Source organism: Microtus pennsylvanicus, chromosome 6 (assembly GCF_037038515.1).
Source record: "Microtus pennsylvanicus isolate mMicPen1 chromosome 6, mMicPen1.hap1, whole genome shotgun sequence".
Lineage (NCBI taxonomy): Eukaryota > Metazoa > Chordata > Mammalia > Rodentia > Cricetidae > Microtus > Microtus pennsylvanicus.
Genome location: NC_134584.1, coordinates 41,470,354 through 41,493,554, shown reverse-complemented (window position 1 = coordinate 41,493,554; position 23,201 = coordinate 41,470,354). Strand labels below are relative to the sequence as shown.

General features: G+C 43.9%; 1 protein-coding gene across 8 annotated transcripts in view; it reads left to right on the top strand.

Annotated features, from left to right (window-relative positions):
• The window catches only part of Pde4d (phosphodiesterase 4D), an 840,110-nt gene that overhangs the window by 768,015 nt on the left and 48,894 nt on the right, over positions 1 to 23,201 (top strand). For 7 of the 8 annotated variants that reach the window (XM_075976081.1, XM_075976082.1, XM_075976083.1 and 4 more), the window contains one exon: positions 16,960 to 17,072. In XM_075976081.1, the coding sequence (XP_075832196.1) occupies positions 16,960 to 17,072 (113 nt within the window). Of the gene's footprint in view, positions 1 to 16,735; positions 16,874 to 16,959; positions 17,073 to 23,201 lie in introns of those variants that run through there. The other variant, XM_075976090.1, reaches the window with a different exon arrangement.

Here is a 23,201-nt window from a genome sequence, read left to right as displayed (position 1 = left end):
GAAGCAAATATTTAAATAGATGGGGTGAATCCTAACAGCACCTAGTCATCTAACTTTGCCTTTGGAAAATAATCAGCTCTAAGTCAGCACAACCGATGCTGCGAATTCCCTTTAACCCTTGAACCTCTACCCCTGATTCACCTCCTGAGTGCCTCCGTCCCTCAGTGATTTAAGGACCAACTTCCTCCATCCTGGACCTTCCTGCCCCTCCTGTGAAGAGCTTGTCATCTGCGTCATTGGAGTCTAAGCAGAGCTTCCTCTAGGGAACTTCCACATGAAGGAAGCAGGCAAAGAAAGGCAGGAACTTGATCATCTGGATGATCCAGTGGCAAGTAAAAAAAAATTAAATTTAAAAATTAACTGTGACCAGATATGCAGACAGGGCTGACAGGAAATTATATAGCCAGGTCCAATAGAGGTGAGAGCATCTATAGGCTGACGAGGAAGGTTGGTTAGAAGAATTTGCTCTAGCAGGGCTCTGCACAGGTTCACTGAAGTTTGGATGACATCCAGATCATTAAAAATCTAGAATATTGTACTAAGTAAGGATACAGATTTCTACTATTGATGAGATGTTTTGGGAATGTAAGATGACATAAGAGAGAAAGAAGAAATGAGCCTCAGAAATATAGGGAATAGTTAATCTTTAAGCTTTCTAAGAACTGCAGAGGAGAGCAAGGGTCAAATGGAATTGGGGTGCTTTCTCTATTTGTTGGTTCATGGGAGGGTTAGTACGCAGGTGTGACTTTGGAAAATAGTGTCGTCTTGTTTGTTGGCTCATAGATCATTGTTAAGCCCCCAGTGTCAAGTATTTTGGGTCAGTGTTTGTTTCTCGAAGCTTATCTCATATAAAGTCCAGTTGTCCAGTTGACAGCTGAAATCACTTGACCAAGGCCATTCCTGAGTAACTGCTGGAGCCAGAAAAAGAATCTGTCTTTTGCCTTCAAATCAAATAGTCTTTCTCTGACCCTATGATAACATTCCACATGTAAAGTCACCCCTCCCTCCCTCCCCCCTTCCCTCCCCCCTTCCCTCCCTCTCTCCCCCTTTTTTTTTCTCTCTCTCTCCCTCTCTCTCCCTTTCTCTCTCTCTCTCTCCCTTTCTCTCTCTCTCTCTCCCTTTCTCTTTCTTTCTCTCTCTCTCTCTCTCTCTCTCTCTCTCTATCTCTCTCTCTCTCTCTCTCTCTCTCTCTCTCTCTCTCTCTCTTTCTCTCTCTTCCCTGAGATGAGATCTGACTATATTGATCATCTTGTCTCAAACTCTCAGCTTTTATGCCTTTCCTGCTCCAGCCTCCTGAATGCCAGGAAGATGTGTGTGTGCCACTCTACCTGGCAATCATATTTAATTTTCCACCTCGAAATTATCAACTCCCTGTGAGATTTGCTAAAATACTACTGTTAGAAAAGTTTCTGATACTGATGTAAAAACCGTGACGAGGAGAAGGCAAACTCACCTGGGTGAGATGGATCAACAAGTATACTTCTTGCTACACGGTTCCCAGAACCTGTAGAATGTGGATGTACAAAGCTGCACTCTCACTGTCCCTATGGGGAAATGGACGTGGAGCAGAGAAAATCCCCAGGAGTTTGTGGACCAGAGAGCCTTGCACATGAAGCAGCAAATAGCAAGAGGCCTTGTCTCGAACAAACCAGAAGGTGCAATAATACCTGAGGTTGTCCTTGGACCACTATACACATGCCATGGAAAACATTTGTCTGTGTGTGTTTCTTATAGACAAATATGCAACATTGTACACACACACGTGGGGGGCATGCATGACCACTGGAGTCCATACTCTTAATTTGTTTGTAACCTAAAGTATTTAACTTCTCTAAAAAATGTAGAAATTTCAAAAAGCTAAATGTGGTCTTAATAGTTTAAATATGGGATTTTTAAAAGACAAATTCTAGCAACAGTTGGCCAACATTCCGAGAGTCTGTTGTGCTCTCTGCAATCCCACTGGCCAGAATTTAAGTCCCACCAAGCACTTCCCTTCATTCATTTATGCAGTCTCATCATGTGCGGGCTTTTGTGTGCACTTAGTGAGTGCCCTCTGCTTTACGTGCCCAGCGGGCACACCTCTAGTGCTCCATGGAAACTCACACGAGTGTGAAGAATGCATTTGTAAATGCGTACCTGTCAGAGAGCTTACACCGCAGGGTGCCCTGTGCTCTACTCCCCATGTAAGGTAGCGTAGAGGAAAAATGTATTACAAAGGGAAGAGAGGAAACATAAGAATAAAGCTTCCATTCATCAAACAAACTAATTCCGACTTTTGTATTTTCAAAGTAATTGGTCTGCTTCAAATTCAGCCTGAGGGTCCAATCAATACTTTAGACTTTAGCAGATTAAGTAGAACAGGAAACAACAGAGTGAACTGCACATTATAAGGATAAATATTGTTTCATATGAAGTTTTATTTCTATTCTCTGTGTACCAGGTCAAATGTGTATCTGTGTGCATATGATATATATATATGCACTTTAATATATACTACTTTAATTATATACAGATTTAATTTGCATCCTGTACGTGTACATATGTAGTACTCCTTTTGTTTTACTTAAATTGAAATCTAGGGCTTATTAATGAGAAGTATAACAAATTTTGTCATAAGTACATATGTATACATGCACATTCACACCCATACAAAACACTCGAATTACGCACAGGAGTCGCTACCACCATCTCATCTTAAACAAACACAACAATCACCAGATTCCTGTACATGACTGTATACTGAAATTAGCACTCATATATCAAAAATGAGAAAAATGAACAATAGTATTCATTGCACCTCCAACTTTAATCAAGTCATCTGTGTCAAAGCATATAATGTGCCTATATTAGTTTGTGTAGACATATCTGCCCCTCGCTGATACACACTAGTCAAACCCTGTGTAAATGAATGGAGACGTCAGAAAGCCATGACACGCCCCACAGAAGTTGAGTTCTCCATAATAGCTACTTCTTGAAGGATACTGAAGGGTACTGAAAGTGTAAGCTGGGGCCTGCAGCTCATAAAAGACAGAACCCTTTCAAGATATTGAATCTCTCCAAGTGAGACTGTGGAAATGCTGTATTGTTCATTTGTTTGCTATGTTTATTTTAATAGCGGTAAAGGGAGGTGTGTCGTCCCATCAGTGTCTTAAGTATGTTCCGAAACAAGACTCCTTTTTAGTATTAGGAAGAGATGAGGAGATGGATTTTTATCTAAAAAAATAGTTCTTATATGTTACATGCAGTAGACTTGATAAATGTTTTACACATAAATCACATGTATACATTTAAGCAAGTCCATTAAAAAGAAATAAGAATATTAATATATGATTTTTTAAATCTTAGTTGGTCTTAGGTGGTGCACACCTTTAAGCCCAGCACTCGAGTGGCAGAGGGAGGCGGGTCTCTGTGAGTTCGAGGCTAGCCTGGTCTACAAGAGCTTGTTCCAGGACAGGAAGGGCTACACAGAGAAACCCTGTCTTGAAAAAACAAACAAACAACATTCCAATAAGACAGCAAGCACTGGTGGCACACACCGTTAATACCAGCACTTAGTGGTCTACAGAGTGAGTTTCAGGACAGCCAGAGCTACACAGACAAACCCTGTCTTAGAAAAAAAATCCAATAAAATGTGTAAACGGCTAGAGTAACCTTTTAGTGGATGCATTTTGGGGGAATCTTACTGTACAAAAGAGGAAACTAAAATACAGAGAAAACACTTGGCCAAAGTTTTCCAAATGATGTTGGTTTACCAAGCTGCCATTTGGACCTAATGCTCTGTGGCTCAGGACAGCAGCACTGAAGGGCATGCCTCCAGAAGTCTGCTTCTCCCTGCATCTCTCCACCACTACAGTGGCTTCCTAATGTCACCTCCTTGTCTCTTCTCTGTTTTATCTCCCGGAACCACCAGTGCACTTACCCAGTGCCCAGAATATCCATTAGCTCAAGGCCACATGTTTGTTTTCAACTTTATTTCCCTCCTCTCCCTGGAAGGAATCTCTTCCATTCGTTTACGGCCCGTGAGTGTAGCCCTTCTTCGGGCTCCAGCAATTTCTTCTACTTGGGAACCATGCAACCTGACCTCCTGTTCCTATAACCTTCCAAGCCACAGACTCTGTGTGACTTCCATCTAGGAAGCTTTCTTCCCGGCTCTCTACTCACTCAGCCTCAGTCTGTACCCTACCCACTCCCTGCCCTGGCCTTCAGCAGCATCCCCAGCTGAATGATTTATATGCCACCTTATACCATCTCTAGGCAGCAGCTGATCTTGTGTGTGATTTTCTCAGCAGGATACCGTAAGGTCTTTCCTAGGTCTAGGCCACTGAATCTTTCATGTTCTTGGATTTCACAGTAACTAGCACAACACAGAGGAACTGTAAATATGTATGGGGATTTTGATTGCTCTTTAAAGAGAGAAAATGAAGACGAAGAGGGATGAGCTTTGCCTTACATTTCTCAATAGTATACATCATAAAGCCAGGAGTAGCCAGACACAGTTATACACACAAGCTTCTAATCCTAAGTACTCCAGAGGTTGAGGTGGGCAGATAACTCAAAGCTAGCTTGAGCCACAGAACAAGATTCTATCTCAAAATAATACATGCATAAACTGTGTGTATGCACGCACACATACATACTAGAAAAGGAACAGAAATGGGCCTCAAAGGCAGGGAGGAGGAATGGAAAATTAAAAATGGAGATGTCCGATATGTAGAAACTTATATATCACATGATTGCATTTATGTTGTAGATGTATCTGACATCTGGGTCAGATAAATACAGGATACTGTATAAAAGGTATAGTTTATCAAGAGGTGATAATGGACATGTGGAAGAAAATACTCCAAAGTTTAGATGATGCTTGCTGGGTGACATTAATTGAACTCCAGAGGGTCTGGGTTTTGATTGGTTTATATCCATTATAAATCTCTAAAAAGCAGCTACACATGCAATTTCTCAAGCTTGTTTAGCCAAAGACCTCCATTACCAAGAATATTGTAAAGATCAGGTTCCCTGGCACATACTTTGGGAAATGTTTGCAGTGGTCCTTCTTATAACCTCATTGTTAGTGATGCTCAGTTGTGACCTATGCTGTACCCTGATTGTATATTTTCATATATATTGATTTTGCATGATTTGGTGTAGGCTAACAAAGGCTTTTCTAGATGTGAGATTGTACATTCACATTCAGGTCATAATTGGTTGGCACTTAAGTGTTGGTGTTGTTGACAGAAAAATTACATTTTAAGATCAAAAATCTGCAAAAGGGAACTCCAATAATCAAAATATCTTTTTACGTATTAGCTTAATTAAACAACTTTGTAGAATCAGGATACTTACTATTGCTTGAGTACTTACTATAAGTCAGATACTGCATTGGGGTTTGACATGTATTTTCATATCCATTTTCCCATAAATTATAAATTAGAGACAGACATGCAAGTGCCACATAAAGATGGTACAGGACAGTAACACAGCTAGAATTCTAGAATCAGATTCTGAGTGATTCAAGAACCTGCTCCTTCCGATTTGTCATTCTGCTTCCCCGAGGAGCCCAAGGAGTATGGGTTCTGGCATGTGTATCTAAGAGCCTCATTACACAAGTCTATATTTCCCCAGACATCCTTGCAGGACTATAGAACTAATTTTGGGGGGCTGGGAAGATGACTGTTCAGCAGTTAAGAACGTTACTGCTCTTGCAGAGGACCCATCACCCACATGGTGGCTAACAACTGTCTGTAACTCCTGTTCCAGGGGATCCAGTGCCTTTTTCTGGCCTCTTCCAGCATCAGACATGCATGTAACGAGCATACACATTCATACAGGGAAAGCACTCATACACAAGGCGTCAAAATAAATTTTATAAAATGTTTCACAAGTTTTTTTTGGTTTTTTGTTTTTTTTTCCGAGACAGGGTTTCTCTGTAGCTTTGGTGCCTGTCCCGGAACTAGCTCTTGTAGACCAGGCTGGCCTCAAACTCCCAGAGATCCGCCTGCCTCTGCCTCCCGAGTGCTGGGATTAAAGGCATACGCCACCACCACCTGGCTATGTTTCACAGGTTTTAGTTATGTCTTTAAAAAATGAAAATTTCTTATAGCACATTGGGTATGGAACCTTGTCATGTGTAAATGGAAAATGGTTATACCTGATCCAATCCCCAGTTTGGAACTTTTTCTAGAATGTCCAGGTAGTTATTAAACACAGACCTTGGTGATTCCAGGAAGGTCAGCAAACACTTTTAGGATTAAAAACATATTGGTTATATGAATTTATGCCATGTTTTCTGGGCACATTTGCATTAGATTCTCGAAAGATTTATTATGCTTCCAAAAAAGTGAAGAATCACTGTGCCTTTAAATTACAGAGACATCAGATGGTACTCCTTCTGTCAGTTGACCCCTCAGCATCTTAGGAAAATACTTGTTACAAAACAATCATATTTTGTATTATTCACATATACAAATTGAAATCCTATAAATGTCAGGAACTACCCTTGACATTTTTTTAAAAGCCTAGCTATAAGTGCAGAAAATCACAGAGACAAAAACTAGCAAAATTGTGTCCAGATTGAACAGCTGAGGTGTAGTTGTAGATGGGCTAGTTAAGAAAATCAGAATTCTGTAGAAGAATATGCAGGCATGAGCTGGCAGTCAGCTTACCTGACACACTGTGCTTTTAAGCCATGCTCTTGAATATCCCCGGAAGTCAGAACACTGAATTCTGAAGGAGTGTGAGTAGCAGGTAAGTGCCCTGCTGATGTGTCTACGTGCTCCCTATCCCCTTTATGTGTTTCTTCTACATAGAGACCCTGCTGGTATGAGTGCTTGCTGTGCAATCCAAGGTAATGTGCTAACCAATCTCAGTCCATTGGCTTCCGCTGTGTAAATCATTGGCCCTGTTCCCTGAAACCATCTCCAGAGTGGTCGATCCATCACGTTCTTTTCCCACCCATCAGCATTGCAGTCTTGTTGGGAGATGCCCCGGTAATAGCTACAATGGCAGAGTTTAGAAAGGTATTTAATACAAGCTGAAGAAAATTCTTCTGCAAACTCAAGCATAACAGCACAAGCAGAAGGGAGCTTGCACATCAGACTCATGACCAAAGACGTGGCATGTTGAGAACAAAGCTTAGGCAAGACTTTTCAGATCTTATAAAGACGTGCGTCCTGAGAAAAAGTGAACCCAGAAAGGCACTAGGCTATGGCATCCATGTAGAAATGAACAGATGAGATTTGGTTACAGTTGGCAATGGTAGAAATTAAGTAGAAACTGTTTATTGGTTAAGTGTTAAGTGGGAATTAGATGGAGACAGAAATGAGTACACATACATATTCCAGACTTCCTATCCACCGTGAATCTTCTTTTCCTGGCATAATTTATGTTTCAATTTTTGATATGAAATGTTCACTCTGTTCCATGATTGGACTCAACCAACAGGACTCTAGAATTATTGTACTGGATCTTTGTCAGCTTCTGGTCAGCTCTGCAATCCCTCCTACAATATTGGGTGACTCGACTCAAGTTAACCGAAAGCAGACAGCCTGTAAAGCAATACCAGAGTAGAGCCAGAGAGCTGGGATGTCTGAGGTGGGCTACAATGGGCGGTCATGTCTTTTTGGGGGGAGTATTTAGCGTAAGGTGTGCGCACGCAGGCTCACACGTGCAAGTGCGCGTGCGAGCATATGTTCGTAAAGGCGCACATTCACAGGTTGAGATATGGTTTGTGTATATGTTTGTGTATGCCATAGGTTGATTTCACATTTATATTGCTCAAGAATTGTCCACTTTTTTTTTGAGACATAGCCTTTCACTGGGCTGGCTCGTTAATGAGCCCTGCAGATCCACCTGGCTCCCCCTTCACCCCGTCCTGGGATTGAAAGTGCCTGGGACTATGTTCAGCTTTTTCTCCTTGGTTCTGAAGATCAACCTTGGGTCCTCGTGCATGCGGAGAAGCACGTTATCAGCTGTACCATCATCACAGGCCTTTATTATGTTTTCAAAAGAATGACGCTTGTAGTCACTCCTAAAGCTGCAGAGACTGTTGCGATGCAAGGCTGATTGCATGGGATTGAAACACAGATGGCCGCCCTCAGTCTCTACAAGGAGATAAAACTGATTCATAACATTGCAGTATTAGAATGTGCATAATATATAGTGGGAATAATTGGTTTGAAGCCTACTTGAAAATTCCTTATTGTTCTTTTTTTATTTTTATTTTTTGAGAAGGAATTTTACTTTCTAAAGTAAACCAGGTTAGCCTTGAGCTCAGGACACTCCTGCCTTAAACTGCTGAGTTCTGAGATTATGTGTGTTTGCAGCTATATCTAGCTTTATTGTGGATCTATATGGCCTATCGTGATTACCAGCAGCAAAACTTTAGTACTTGTCTTAATTCTAGATGTTAAACACAATACCTTCCTTGGGGGCTTTAAACATTTCTTTCCCATAATTCTCGGGACAGAAGGACTGGGATCAAGGTGGCAGGGCCTCAGGTTCCATGGAGGACCCCCTGTGGGTATAGGCTGCCAACTCCTCCTTTTTGGTTCCTCATGACAGAAGAACAATTTCATGTTCAGCCCTCTTCTACACAGTTAACCCCACATGGACAAGCTCTATCATCCTAACCTTGGTGCTTCCAGTTAGCACACTGCAGTAACATCAGTGAGTATTAGACCTCAACATACTGATGTTAGGGAAATTCAAACCTTCAGTCTCTAACAACTATCTCCTTTGAAATGCTCTTTTCTTTACTCTTTGGACACGCTTCCTCTGGTTTTGTTCTTCTCTCCCCTCTCCAGGTCTGGTCTGATTTCCCCTTATCTGTTCACCAACCTCTGAGCTGTCTTGTCAGTTTTCACATCTCCTTTTTTTTTTTTCCAAAAAGCAAATTGATTACATGATGTCCTAGCTTGGAAGAACTGCAAAGGATTCTTCAGGTACAGGTGTGAGCTCTTAGGATACCGTAAGTTCACTTGCCTGCCTTCATCTATGCACACTGCTGCCTGCTTAAATCTTACCTGCCTGTAGCTATCTGAAGAACCCGTGTTCTCCAGATGACATGAGCTCCTCTTATCTGCCTGTAGCTATCTGAAGAACCCATGTTCTCCAGATGACATTAGCTCCTCTTATCTGCCTGTAGCTATCTGAAGAACCCGTGTTCTCCAGATGACATTAGCTCCTCTCCACCAAATACCACCTTCGGTTCTCCACCAAGTCAATTCTTCAGTTTGCTTGGAGGTGCAAGCCTAACATCCTCCCTCACAGAAAGCTGTTCCAGATCTCTTCAAGACTGGTCCAAGTAGCACGTGTCCTGTGCCCCATCTCTGCCGTTTGTACTTCTTCCTTTCCCTTTATTGAACAGACTACAGCGCGCTGCATGCTGATTGCCTTCGTTACTGGTTTGTGAGCACCGAGAAGTCCCAGTTTATCTCTCTGTTATTACGCTCAGCACGTGACACCAAGCAGGTGTTGAGTATAAGTCTATTAAAGGGAAAAAACCAATCTGACCAGCAAAGACTACGTCAACTATGGATAAGCAGGAATTTAAGAACATGTTTGTTTGTTTGTTTGTGTTGTTCCTGTGTATGGCATCGCTCTGGCTCTGTAAGCAGGAACTTGTGTGTACTTCGTTTAGTGTTTAATCTCTTTGCCTTACTTAGAAAGTTGTTGAAAGAACGAATTGGTTTCTCAAAAACAAAAATAACAAAATCCAACAAACACATGCTTCATTTTTCTGGCCTTCCTTGAGAGGAATCATTTTTATCTGAACCACAGATAAAGTCGATGTTTGAAAAGGGGTATGTTCTGTGTTTGCTGTTCAAATAGACAGTTAATATCTGTGTAAATTCTGTGCCTCGTCGAGGAGGAGCACAGTTGGCCCATTTGTACAGAGGATACATGTTTTTGAGGGTGTAAAGACAAAATGGAGAAGAGGAAAGAGTACATTAGTACAACAAGATTATTCAACTCAGAGACTCCTGCTGAAGTCAAAATACCTACAACATTCTAGCTGCTGCCTTCAGTCTTTACGTGAAAAAAAAAATACAGTGTCTCAAAATTAGTGTGTTAATAGAATGTGGAAACTGGTATTCCTTTAATATTAGGGGAAATGTGGTTTATAACTGCATGCTTGTCCACGGAGTCCCAACCCAGGTATCTGATCCCACCTGGCTTCCACTCCAGTTCCTCAGAAGTCCACCCCTTCTCACACCGGGAGCACATTGCTGCTCTTTCTCTGCTGCAAGGCCATCTCAGGCAGACATTAGCACTTAGGACAACCTGGTGTCAAGTTCAGTCTCTCCGATGAACTAAAGTAACTCAGCATTTCACGACTTCAAACTTTCTTAAAGAGAGGAGGAAAGCAAATTTTATAGTATGCATTTACCTCACAAGCCAAATCTCTCTCTTCCTCTCTCGTTCCCCTTTTTTTTCTTCCTTCCTTTTTTCCTTCCTTTTTTCCTTCCTTTTTTCCTTCCTTCCTTCCTTCCTTCCTTCCTCACTCTCGCCCTCCTTTTTCCTCAGTCAGGTTATCTTTCCCTTTACTGTATAGAAGAAATAAACTTGAGAGATATCTTTTGCTGTTGTATTTATTTATTTATTTATTTATTTATTTATTTGTTTGTTTGTTTATTTATTTATTTATTTAGAGACAGGGTTTCTCTGTAGCTTTGGAGCCTGTCTTGGAACTCGCTCTTTTTTTTTTTGTTGTTTTTTTTTTTTTTCGAGAGAGGGTTTCTCTGTGGTTTTGGAGCCTGTCCTGGAACTACCTCTTGTAGACCAGGCTGGTCTCGAACTCACAAAGATCCGCCTGCCTCTGCCTCCCAAGTGCTAGGATTAAAGGCATGCGCCACCACTGCCCGCAGGAACTAGCTCTTGTAGACCAGGCTGGACTCAAACTCAGAGATCCACTTTCCTCTGTCTCCTAAGCGCTGGGAGCCATTTCTGGGCTGAGAGATAGTTTTTAAAAAGAGGAAGTCTGTTCCCTCCTGAGTCACGCTGGGAAGTCCTATTCATGTGTAACAAAGGGAGAACCATTTGCCTCTCTGGAATTTGTTTATTTTGTGTTTTGAGACAAGGTGTCACTGTGTGACCCTGACTAGCCTAGAACTTACTTTGTGGACCACATTGGCCTTGAACTCACAGAGATCCAACTAGTCCTGGGATTAAAGGTGTGCACCACCACCCTGGATGCTTCTACAGGATTTTATTGCAGAGATTGTCTTAGAGTAACTATCAGAGAAGCAAATGACCTTATTGTGGTGATAAAAATATTTCCAAAAGTAATATTCTCATTGACTGGCCTGACCCCTACAATCTCATGTGTTGTACAGCCCTATCTCAAATAAAAAGAAAAAAGATGCCACATCACACAGTACCCCGACAAACTCAGCAGCTCCTACTTCTGAAGACAGCCCAATATTCCTACCTGCTGATTCTGCCGATGTGTGCAATTTCTCCGAATGTTTTCCAGGCTCCTTTCCCTGAGCAAGGCTCTCTGAGGCAGTTCATTGAAGCATATTCACATATCTTATGATCCAAAGGTCCAGGTATTTGCTGCATTTGTCTGAAATGCCCCTCCCGCCTTCTTCCCTTTTCTTCTATGCCTTAGCTACTTAACATTTTGTGACGAAATACCCCACTGAGCCAGAGGGGCAACATCTGGGGAGAGCCAATGTAGATAAGGAAGGCGTGGTGCCATTTGTGAAGGCTGGAGCATATGGTCTCTCATCTCCTGGAGCAAGGGGGTGTACTGGTGCTCACTTGGCTTTCTGCTTTCCGCCCTTTTTCTTCTCTCTGGGGCCCTGACTCATGATCTAGTGCTATTCTCACTGAGTCAGGCTTCTAACCCTTTAGTTAATGCTTTCCTAGAAAGCCCTGATAGTCGAATCCAGATCCAAAGTTGCGCCTCATCAGTGTCCCAGGTGGTCTTGACAGTCTGCATTAACCACCCCGCTGTTTTTCTTTCCCAGGGACTAAGGTTTCTCCACCCCACTTGTGTGCCATTATGACTTGAACACAGCCCTCTTTTATCGTCTCACTGTCCCTCCTTGTCCATCCTTCCTTGTCCATTGCACGGAGTGCTAAAATTGTCTTCAGTGATAAACTCTACACACTCATGCTCTCAATGTGTCTCTGCTGACTCTAATAAAGTTCGTAACACACGGTGCCATATAAATGTTGAATTACTGATCAGAGTAAACGTTAATAGAAGTCAATCCATTTGCAAAATTCTACAAGAGCCTTTGGCAGCTTTCAAAAGAAATCATAGCTAGTGGGAAAATGTTGTGGGGGGAGACTCAGAAAATTACACATATCGACACTTGGAGTGGTTTTTTTTTTCGAAGTATGAAGTGAAAGCTTATATATGTTATACAATTTAAAAATACTTCAAAACAAGAACTTGATGCCACAAATGGCCTAGGAAATGAGGGCAGCTTGCCATGGGCATGCTGCCTCAGCCTGCTTCATATACACACCGAAAGAGAATCCAGGGCTTTCATATCTTTCCCCTCAGATAAAATGCGTAAGACAGGGAAAGTGTGTCAGCCAAAGTTAGAACTGACCCGCACAGATCTTTTCCTATGGCAGAGCCGAGGAACGATTAGCTCACTTGTGAGGCCCAAGTCGTTTGCTCAGTCTGCCCGCTCCAGACACCATCAATGCTTCCCTTAAGCGTGGATTGGGTGAGGAGAAATGGGAATACATTAAAAGGGCATGTTTGAGCGTTTTCTCTTAGCTGTATGATGTGTTTGTTTTAAGTAAAAAAACAATCAGAGTCAGCAGTGACAGTGCTGTATGAATTTTTCAGTGGAGAGTAGCCAATGGTACCCAAGGTTCGCCCGTGGTTTTGCTGCTGCTGGGGTGTTTCTCTGACCTCCTCTGTAGCAGTAGGCCTCTCAAGGATGATGGCAGACTTATGCAGACCTTTAGCCCCACAAGCACTGACAAAGAAGCTAGCATTTACCAAGTTTCGTGTCTTGTAGCGTGGATCGTTTTACATCACAGTAAGTTGTGGGTAAGAGTAATAGGCCCAACATTTCACAAGAAAACAACTTCAGCCCATAGCCAACTCCTGTGGCTCCGAGTTGACGGTGTTTTTCCCTTTCAAAGAGAAGCTGCTGCTTCGGCATCATCTCCCGGAGCCCTTGGCAAGATTTCAGGCCATGTGTCAGGGGATCCCTTGCGCACATAACTATGACGGAAGCCAAGTGCTGTCCCACAAGTATTGAGGACTGCTTATACTCAGGAGACTTAAAGCAGACGCATGGTATCGCACGGCTCAGGGGTACCTTGAAGAACACCAACGCTCGTGTTCTTCCTCAGCTGTCTGTGACATGGCCCTTTCCCAGTTCACGTGGAGTTTAGCCAATAGTGTTTGGTGAAATGTTTCCTTTTCGTTAGCTCCTCAAGTAAAGCAAGATTCGGACAGTTAAATAGAAGCGTTTTCATATATTTTTAAGCAGGGCCGCAGCCTATATGACCCCCTAGGGGGCATTTCATTAGTGAATGCGGTATGTGTTCTTGGTGAAGGCCAATATGAAACTGGCTCACTGTTTTTGTCCAACTAGCTGCAGATGACATTTAGGTGTGTTGTTTGGTGTGGTGACTCAATTTCCTGTAGGATAGCTGGCAGTTCCACATTGCGTCCCCCTCCCCAAAGGAGGGACTGGGGTGTAAAGGTCAGTTACTCGATGTCTTAGTGCAGCAGTTGGAGTTAAAATTCCTGAAAGTGAAGACTTTTTTTTTTTTTTTTTTGGTTTTTCGAGACAGGGTTTCTCTGTGGCTTTGGAGCCTGTCCTGGAACTAGCTCTGTAGACCAGGCTGGTCTCGAACTCACAGAGATCCACCTGCCTCTGCCTCTGCCTCCCGAGTGCTGGGATTAAAGGTGTGTGCCACCATCGCCCGGCTCTGAAAGTGAAGACTTGATAGTGATCCTGGAAAACTGGAGGTAACCATGCTGCCTCGGTCTAGGAGAAGGAAAGTCTTAGCTCAGCAGGTCTTTATTCCAGCAGTGACTTTAGAAATTCGTTTATCCTACTGTATGCAAATAACCCCCTCAGCAATATGTACACATGTTTCATGGCAATTTTATTTTCTAATTAAAGAGAGAGCATGTGGAAGGCTCCGGAACTTATATATGTGATCTTGCTTGATTTCTTATAGTTGCAATAACTAAGCCATGATCTGAATATGAAGCAGATCTTCTGAAAACAATTCCTCCCCATGTCTCTCTTCCACCCCCTCCCAGGCAAACTTTGGGTCGAAGCGCAGGATGTCTTGAAGCATTAACTTGAGACTTTCCCCAAATTACTCTTCCACATTAAAAAAATAAAGATTAACATATAATACATAGAGCCACAAATGCTAGAACCAAGGTCTGAATTCTACTTCTGATTTCAGGAAACGTTCATGAAGATAGGAAAGGTGTGGGCAAGGAAAACCTGCCATACACTGGGAGGTCCCCGGGAACCCAGGCTTTCAGAGAGTTGGGTGGCAGGAAGCAGGGACATAGAACACCAAGCTTGAGAGCTGTGTAGAAGATGGCTGGCTTTGGATAACAGAAAAGATGGCAGCGATGGAGTCTATACAATAGCTATGCCTTTGAATGCATTGGGTGTACAAACTATGGACTGGTCACGTGACCATAAGTTACTTTCCTCCTCTGATTCCCTGTATTGCTGTTTTAGAGAGCAGAAAAAAGAAAGGAGCAAGTGTGAGAGTAAATAGTAAATGAACTGCTGCGGTGTCCAGACAACGCTCTACTTATATATGGAATGGATTCAGTGGATTCAAATGCTGACTTATTGTTCCAGATCTTTAGGTTATGGGTCATCAAAGGACTTTCTATGTTTTGGATCTTTTGTTTATAACAGGCATGTGACATTTTACAGTTTTACAATCAGGGAAAAACTTAATACTCACCTTGTAAATTGTCTTTGATTGTTTTCTTTGTTAAAGAAAAAAAAGTATCATCAGCCTTAAATTTCAATTCACCTGGCAAGGTTTAGGCAGTTGTTGACCTAAGGTTTATTTACAGGGATTAATGATGGACACACACACACACAGAGAGAGAGAGAGAGAGAGAGAGAGAGAGAGAGAGAGAGAGAGAGAGATTTAAATGCATAACACTCAAAATGACGAGCATACAGATCAAAAATCTTGGGTAAGGACAAACCAAGTAGCAAGGCTACCACCGTCTGGAAGTTGTTGAAACTTATATATTTAAGGGAAATACCAGATTTGAGACTCAACCCGCGGGATTGTTTGCTATCTCTAATAATTACTGGAGTCTACACTGGGACAGAATTTCTTTACCCCACAATACTGTCGATTGGAAGATGAAAAGGAGGACCCCATACTTTCTGCTGACAGTTTTGTGGGAGAGACCCCTGGGGTTTCGACTTTTCTCATTCTGAAATAATATTCGTGGTCAGTTTTAAACTGATCACTTTAGGAAAAGTGCCCAAGGTCCCTAGGTCAGCTTTTATCAATGGAACCCATTTCCCCACAATGCTTCTGATGTTTATTTCGTCTACAGTGGGCAGAAACAGACTTCTAAACTTTCTGTCCTGGACCCAAGTCCAGGGTGTTCTTGTGCATTCTGCAGAGGAGACACCCAGGCTAGGCCATGTGTAAATTTTACCCTGTGGTTACTTTACATTGCTGTTCCTTAAGGTGACTCCTCGACGATTAGGAAACACGAAATGTAGCTTGTTGTCAAGCTCGAAGGCATTTTGACCCCACAGCACTATGGTTTGTCTGTTTACATCCACACTAAAATATTGAGGAGCTGGCTGGGTATTGGCAGTCTGCCCTTAATAGAAATTATTTTATTCTCATAATCCTGCCCCTTCAAGAAAGTAAATCCTAAACCCAGAGAAACACCCAAACTTCATCTTGCAGGAAGGGTAGTGATTGTCCTAAGTCACCTTGCTTTTCGCCCCGGACGCCCAGGCCTGGCAGGCTGAGCTGGGACAGAGGGCCCGGGGACTCCTGTGTGCACCGGCCCGGGGTCCCCGCGGGGCAGGTGCGCGCCCGGTTGGTCGCACGCGCCTGCGCGCTGGGGGCCGGCCAGCCCCGCCTGAGCCCCGCGGGGACCCCGGGTGGCGGGCGACGGGCGCTCCACGCCGGGTTTTCCTCCGCCCTGGTGCAGACCAGTCCCACAGAAGCGCCGCACACACGCGCGCGCACGGCCGCGCCTCCCTCCCGGCTGCGCTTCAAAGCAGCGGCGCCGGCTGCCTCGGGGGGCGATGCCGCGGCAAGGAGGTGGTGGTGGCGGGGCTGGCGACACGGGCAGCCTACTGCAATTCGGAATCCTTTCTTAAGGAGTCGCGGGGGGGAGCCAGACAGCGCCGCGGGGCCGCGAGGGGCACGAGGGGGAGTGTTCCCGGAAAGCCAGCATGGAGCGGCGCTGCGCCCGCCCGCCCGCGGACTTGAGCGACAAAACAGGAAACGGCGGCCGCGGCTGATTCATTCGCTTCGCGCGCGGGGCTCGGCGGGAGGCGGCGTGGAGTCGCGCGGCTGCGGGACGCGGACACCCTTGGACCGCTCGCCCGACTGCGGGGCGTCCCCTCTCCCTCCCCCGCCCGCCTGTGCGCGCCACCCCGGGGCAGCATCCCAGCGAAGGAGCGAGCGAGCGCAGGGAACCCCCGAGCTTGCGCCGTTGCGAATTCGCCCGTGTAGCCGTGCCAAAGTTGGCCTGCAGCACTTTGCGCCCCTCCCTGGAGGCCGACCCGCGACGTCAAGCTGGAGCATCCTGGCCAGCCTGAGCCCGGCCCCGCCAGTCCAGCCTCAACCCCCTGCGCGCTGCCGGGCCCGGCAATATGAAGGAGCAGCCCTCATGTGCGGGCACCGGGCATCCGAGCATGGCGGGGTACGGCAGGATGGCCCCCTTTGAACTCGCTGGTGGTCCCGTGAAGCGCTTGAGAACTGAGTCCCCCTTTCCCTGTCTCTTCGCAGAGGAGGCCTACCAGAAACTGGCCAGCGAGACCCTGGAGGAGCTGGACTGGTGTCTGGACCAGCTAGAGACCCTGCAGACCAGGCACTCCGTCAGTGAGATGGCCTCCAACAAGGTAAGCCCCCCCCCCCCCCCCCGCTCTGGTTTGGGTGTCAGGGACGCGGCTAGACTGCTGATTCCCACGCTGGGGAATCACCGATCCCAGTGGCTTGGGGAAACAGAGAGAGAAATTTGTCATGCTTACTGCATGTTAGCTGTTCTGCTCCTTTGGAGGGAGGTTCCTGTTTACATGCCTCCCTGTAGCTAGATAAAACATTTTACAACAGCAACTTTGACATAGTTCTAGCATCCCTAGGACGAAGGGCTTAGAGTGACACTTTGCCCTTGCAGCAGAAACCCAGTAGGGTCTGGTGGCGTTGCGTGTTATCAAAGGTACTGCTTTAAGATCCCTGGTTGGAAATAAGAGTTGCAGGACTCCATGAAGTCACTTAGGACGCCACCACTGACCTCGCACAAACTCAGCAGAGTTCACTGAACTTGCAACCTTCGCTGCCATTTCTCTGGTTCTCGGGGTACCTTTTAAAGATCGGGTTTTAAATAGTCTATATAAATGTTCTAACCCCTGTATGCATCCACAGAGGATATTAACGAAGTTAGAAGGGTCTTTATGCTGCCTTTGTCTCCTTCAGTCTTGGAGAGACCAAATCCAGCTTTCTAAGGTCATTTAGTTACCACTAGGCTTCTGCTGGGCATTTGTGCCCTATGTGCCAAGGTGCTGCTAGTCTTGGCAGTTAATGGAATTTAGGGGGCTGAGAAGTAACCTTCAGCGCCAGGCCGCCTTGCAGTAGCCTAGGAGGAGGTAAGGTAAGGTAAGGTACTTTCAGAGTTGCATTTAAAACAGCGACACAAGTGTGTGCTCTATGCCTTTGGTTATGCAAAGAAATAATTGAGATTATGTGGTCTTTGATGACCGGCTGGCTTAGGGGGCCAAGGAAAGCTGTGTACTTAATGCAAAGGGCTGAAAGAGTCAGTAAGGACATGTGGCCATTAGACGGAGTTGTCTCTTCGAGCTATTTCTGTAGTTTTGGACACCTATTTACAAGGTCAGGAGGGTTATGACATTTTACCGGTTGTATCTGGTCGTTTATTGAATGTGTCTTTTCATGCTGCGAGCTCAGCGTAGTTTCTTCCCCACCTGCTTTATTCCTCCTGCAGATTTTTATAAAAATGCCATAGCTCGTCAGCCAGCCTCTGGGTTGGTGTGTCTGTAACACTGTTCACGGAGATAATGTTGTTGTTGTTTGAAATGAAAAGTGGCCTTAAACTGAAGGGGGTTCTCCCAAAATATTAACTTACTTGCTAACCCCATGGGCCTGCTGGTGTGTACCACATCGGCAATCAAATCTGCATTCTTGATTGTTTTTGTTTGTTGCTTTTTGTCACCTGGGCCTCGTTTCTAAATTTGTCTTGGCTCTCCATTGGAATGACCAGTTCCTGGTCTCGTCCTGGGACTCTTGCTCCCTGCAGCAGCGTTCAGGGCCATTGTTCTCATCTGACTAACAAATTCGAACTTTATAAAATAGGAATCGTTTCCTTTTGACAGTTTGCTTTTTAAAGCCGAAGACATGTGCCGAATATGACCAGTGTTCATATATTGAGAGGGCCTTTCTCAGTAGGCTTGAAATCTCGCGTCTTTTTGCAGCTCAGAACCTGAAAGCCCCTTGCCAGGTGCAGGCATTTGCCTGTGCTTGCATCGTAATTCGACAGCGCTTCTCGTGCACCTGAGCCACTACTTTCCTTAAAATCCATAGTCTTAGTGTTGAAACCTGCGTTTGAGTTGAATAATTGATGGGCGATCAAACAGTATCGTGACTTAAACTGTGAAGTGGCTTTTGTTTGTGTTTTAAGCCGAAAACTTTACGTCATAGTTATTGCTCAAAATAATACCTTTTTAAAATAGGCATTCCAATTAGACAGGCCTTTTGTCTTTCTTAACTCTTTGTTGCAAAAGGTCTTCAAACTTTGTATTAACTGCTACAAGATGTGTGGGAGATGGGTTTATTTGGCTGAAGTAAGATATATGTAAAGTGAGAGGATACTTTTTCAAAATGCATTCCACTATGCTTATGCCTCAAAGTTGAAAGATTATTGACGTGACACGTTTTATACTCACATTGGCTCCGTTAGCCATTGCTTGAATTTTTAGTGTCGAAGCTATTCATTTCTTTGTAAATTCATTCATTTCTAAACTAGTGTTCCACTTGCATGGTCTTTCAGAGATGAGAAAGTTAGCCTAGAAAAAAAGTCCCTGGTAAAGGTTGTAATGTCACCCTTCTGCTTAATAAACAAGGGCAGGAATAAGCCACTTCCACCAGTAATGGAGTGGGTTGGAACAACTGGTCAACCGAGAGCTGTGAGTGACATCCTGCCTTCATTTTGGACTAGCAATAAGAACAGCTTCCTTGGGACATCTCTAGTCAGAGAGAATCTGTCCAATAAGTTACTTTTGGTTGCTAAATTTATTTTCCTATATATTCAGTCAATGTATTTGATTCATTTTCCTTTGACTTAAGAGATCAGGACAGTTGTCTCCTCTGTGGAAGTTGAAAAAAGTTTTCCCTAATATATTAAAAAAACACAATAATTCACTAATAACAAGTTAAGATTTTAAACTGATAAGAGACATGATTTATTATGGAGGCGATTTGAGAGTTAGAAAGTGGGAATCCAGGTCCTCAAACCTGCTAACAAATAATTCATATATTGGAAAGTTCGCGACAAAAGAAATTTGAGTTAATGAGCAGTTCTAAAGTGATGTCTAACAGACAACTAGCTGTATTTTCCATATTGCTATCACAGTGTACGTAGGCTGCTGGTCGATAATGTGGGGACAAGAATATGCTTGCTTTCTCGGCCAAGACCGGGGCTGGCTGTAACACATGTGGGATGCTTGTACTGGGGGCAGGGGGTAAGAGATTCCAGATGGCATTTAATTTGAGTGATTAAATCCATGGCATTTACCCTCATAAGTACACTAATCTCCCTAAGATTTATACAGATTGGCCCCGGAACCTCACTGCTACAATTGAGGGCAATTTTAGTGAAACCTCGGAGCTTTGGAGGTGGAGAGACAGACCTGAAAGTTCAGTTAGAGTTTTGTTCTTTACTTACTGAGTTCTAAAACAAAAAACAAAACATTTTTTTAAGCTTCAATTTCCTTAGCATAATTGAGACATAATAATAATTTATTTGAATGGTTAATATAAGCGTTAGAAGTCAGATTTTCTTGAGTTCCTGTTTTTCTGAAATATTTGCTTTCAGTAGTTTACCTCCCAAGAGTAGTTTCTTGGCCGGGATTTGTGCATGTCATAGATTTTTGTAGTTCGTAGATAACTGACTTTGTCGCCCATAGATAACTAGAACACTTTGAAACTCCGAGTAGATGTTCAGGCTTTTTAAAAGTTCATGTTTAGAATTCCAGACCAAACGAGGTACTACTTTGTCCTGCTGTAACTGAAAACATAGGCCTTCGTAGTCTTCAGGACATATATAGTATCATCGTACTAGTTTGGGGACACTTGCTGTTCTACACAGATTTTGCAAAGTTTACTTTCAAGGTAAAATACTGTAAAATGCAGAATACTTTAGTGGTGTTTCTGGTCAACACAAGCCCTTCCATGGGTAAACTGAGGACAACAGAGTATCCACAGGAGTCCGGCCCTCTGCCATGGAACCCTGTAACAATCTTCTTTCTCATGACCTCGTGCGCATGTTACTAGGTCTTCCGTGTAAGTGCAGTGATACTTGAAGGAGAAAAATGAAATCATTTTGAAATCTCCCTAGAAGCTCTCAACATAAAGTTGTTACTTCCTTCTGCTCTCGAATTTCGGGTGCTATTTGACAGCTCAGCATTGCAGGAAATCTCTGGGCTTCAAACTGCAGGTCCATCTTGAAGTTGGGACGCAAGCATCGTTTGAAGAGACTTAAGGTTTTTCAGTGGTTCATTTCAGAGGCCCTCACGCCAGCTCTGCACACACCGTTAAGGCTTCTTTGAGCATCTTAGTTTGTCTTCTGTTCTCTGCTTTGTCTACAACTAAAGCTGCTCTTCTGGAGTGGTTTTTCTCAGCGATTCCCCCCGCTGGCTCCCCCTGCTGCCCTTTGTGTGCATAGCACAGACTGCCAATTGATGTGGCTGCTGATAACGGTTTTCTTCCAGCCAGAGGGATTGCAGGAAGGAAGATGGGATGTTCATAGCTGTGGCAGAGTCTTAAGATACACCGGCCCTGCTCAAGTATAGGGTTGACTCAGGAAGACTGAAATTCCATTAAGAAAGAAGCTAAGTTAGTTGGAAAAGCCGTTTTAATTTATGGAGTAAAATTAGGGACAGTTTTAAAATTTTTAAGTGTTAAAACATAGAAAAGAGAATTGTCAAGAGTCCATATGTATGCCTAAATGAATACATAAATTTTAAGAGTAAAGCTCTTCTATAGCTATAGAAACTCAAAACGTGGCTTCATGGTGTTTTGAATATGGTGTCGTCTTCTTCCAGCTACTCAATAAAGGAAAAGCATCTTAGTAGTTTTTGTAGCATCTTTGTATCTAAATCCTCGCAATGAGTATACAAGATTTCAGGTCCTTGTTTATATCACTGCAATTAGAAAAAAATGCTTCCCTGCTTTTAGGTAATAATAGGAAAGAAGAAACACTTGTTGAAAATGTTTTAAGTTTATGCGCATGTGCGTATCTGTCCACGTGCGCGCGCTCATTTGGAGAGGAGAGAACAGGTGGTAGTGATTTTCTCCGGCCCTCATGTGAGTCCTGGGATTCAAACTCAGGTGAGCACGTTTGGTGGTGTGAATCTTTTCCTACTGAACCATCTTGCTAGCCTGGAAACACTTCGTCAACTAGTCAGGCCTTTGATTTTAAATAGGGACCAAGGCGGGGAGGGGGGAATGGGGCGAGGGACGGACAAGTGACATTGTCATCAGCTTAGTTCTCGTATCAGCGTTTGGTGTTGGTGAACCTCAACAGAACACTCCTCACTTTTATGCTCCAGTAGATTAATCGTTACTAGAAGAATGCGTTCAGTTATTACCTGTCGATGTGGTGTACAGGAAAGGTGGTGGCTTCTGTGGCAGAGCCTTGGGCACTATCCTCACCCTTTTTAAAAATAAAATCAAAATACAATGGTTGGCTGAGATAAAGCAGTTACAGGTGGATTTGACAAACTCCTTTTGCAAAACGAGTAGACAGGTAGAAGCACCTGATACTTCTGTGATGTGTGGGGGTATCGGTAATAGGAAGGAAACTTCTTCACTGGCAGTGGAAGAGTCTAGATACATTCTCACAGAGAAGACAGCTCTGTGGCCACTAGGATGTTAGTTAACTTGGACGTAGCAGCTAAGGTAGTAATGGATTTATGATCTTGTGCTGTGGAAAATACCAAGCATTTTCTTTTGTTATTGTTTAGGATTCTTGGCTTTTAAAAATGTTTTGCTGAACTTTCTGTGTAAGGAAGATGAGTGACATTTAGTCCCTGGCCGAGATCAGCCACTAGTAGTGCTTACAGCGGCTCTGCAGAGTGGAAAGAACATGGATGTTTGTCGTCAGGCAAACTAGGTTTCAGATTCCAACGCTGCTGTTTCCTACCTAATAATTTGGGCAGCCAGCCTTGCCGTCCCAAAGCTCAGTGTCATTCATTTGTAAACACGAGTAGCAAGAAGGGACATAAGATTGAAATGCTGGGCTAGGGATGTAGGTCACTTGGTAGAGCACCTACCTAGTATTCATGAAAGCCCGAGTTCTATCCCTTATACCGCATAAGCAGGGCTGTGTGGTACATTGGTACATGCCTACCATACTAGCATTTAGGAAGTGGACAGAAGGTTCAAGGTCATCTGCCACGCCATAGAGGTCAAGCCCAACCTCTGATCCAGGAGACACTACGGGAGGGGTTTAGGGAAAGAAGGGGGAGGTAGGGAGGGAAGGGAGAGGGAGGAAGATAGAAGAGAGAAGAGAGGACACAAGCTACAAGTACACAGAGTCCAGCATAGTCCGCATAGTGCGGAGGACACGCTGGGTGCTCTGTCCACAAACGAGGTTAGGAGAATCCAGGATTGTCCTCTGTGTGGTGCAGTACACAGTGATATTTCTATTCTGGTAGCAAGTATAGTCTAAGGTACCGTTTGCCAGATTTGGTGCTTTCGGTATTCTTTGATATCTGCTGTTATATGTTGTTTCATTC